General features: G+C 38.8%; 1 protein-coding gene across 1 annotated transcript in view; it reads left to right on the top strand.

The window, feature by feature from the left end:
- LOC105623885 (protein lingerer) overlaps positions 1–1,303 on the top strand; it is a 9,480-nt gene that overhangs the window by 1,865 nt on the left and 6,312 nt on the right. The window contains exons 2-3 of the mRNA XM_012205257.1: positions 106–469; positions 743–1,000. Of these exons, the coding sequence (XP_012060647.1) occupies positions 106–469; positions 743–1,000 (622 nt within the window). The remainder of the gene's footprint in view (positions 1–105; positions 470–742; positions 1,001–1,303) is intronic.

Below are 1,303 nucleotides of genomic sequence, written 5' to 3'. Positions count from 1 at the left end.
ATATATATATATATATATATATATATATATATATATATATATATATATATATAAAATATTGTAACATCAAATGTTCTAAAGGAAACTGTAACGATTTTTATATAGCAAAACACAAATCAAATGCGCAACGCGCAAATCATCGATACCAGAATGGCGGGAGGCGAGGACCCTATTCTGAAGGAACGCATTAAACAGGTCATGGATATGACTCGACGTTCGGAAGATGAGGTGATCATGGCTCTGCATGATAGTGATGGAGATTTGGACCGTGCTGTTAACGATCTTCTAGAAGGAGTGAAAACAGAATGGGAGGTTAAAAAGAAGAAGCCTCGTCAGCCTAGTGGTTCCAAGCAGACCACAGATCAGTCAGGCGGACAGGACGACAATGGCGATTGGGAAGAACGACGTAACCAACGTGGTGGTGGTCCTCCGCGTATGCGCGGCCGCGTTAATCATGACAATCGTGGATGTTAGTTTCCATTTTTTATTCACTTAGGTCCGGTTGCAGCAACTTATTTTAAGCAAGACTTAAAACAGTCTCGTTTTAAAGCGAAGAGAGAGACAGAGATAGTTTTAAGCCTTGCTTAAAATCAGAGTAATGTTGGTGCAATCGGGCCGTAGGAATAGATACATACAATCTAAAATGATTTTTTTCTCCTTGTTAATTCTTATTGTGCAGCAAGATTACAAAGATTCCGACTTTATTTTATGAATTGTAATCGTTATAAAATTGTTTGGGTAGGGCGCGGACGAGAAAATAAGGAGAACGAGAGGAACATGGAAGATGGTATGCGCGATGGCAGCTATAGCAGAAGAGGTAGGGGTGGATCCGGAAGATCGGGTCGCGGATGTCGTAGCGGGGGCCGAGGTCTTGGTCCAAGAACATTCGCAAACCGCAACGATCCATCATCTACCTCTGCTGCTCATGGTTTTAATCGGCCCATTGAAACCTGGACAGGCAGTGAGGAACAACAACAAAGTATTCAAGAACCAAAAATGGGTGAGTTTTAATGTACTTGAGTCCAAATGTGATGAAAATTGTTTTTCTTTTACTAAACTGATCATTATATATGTACGTTATAGAAACGTTATTGATTTTACATTGTCAAATCATTTCTTTAATGAATTGATTTGTATTTTACACACACACACACACACACACACACACACACACACACACACACACACACACTATTATTATAGTATATATATATAGTAGGTTAGTAATAGTAGTATTCTTCACAGAGGACAGTAAAAGTACGTAAACTTAAACGTAGAAAGAAAATAAAACTTCCTTACCTTA

The sequence above is a fragment of the Atta cephalotes genome (genome assembly GCF_000143395.1).
Source record: "Atta cephalotes unplaced genomic scaffold scaffold00067, whole genome shotgun sequence".
Taxonomy (NCBI): Eukaryota; Metazoa; Arthropoda; class Insecta; order Hymenoptera; family Formicidae; genus Atta; species Atta cephalotes.
The sequence above is the reverse complement of the archived record's forward strand: the minus strand, read 5'-3'. Positions and strand labels throughout refer to the sequence as shown.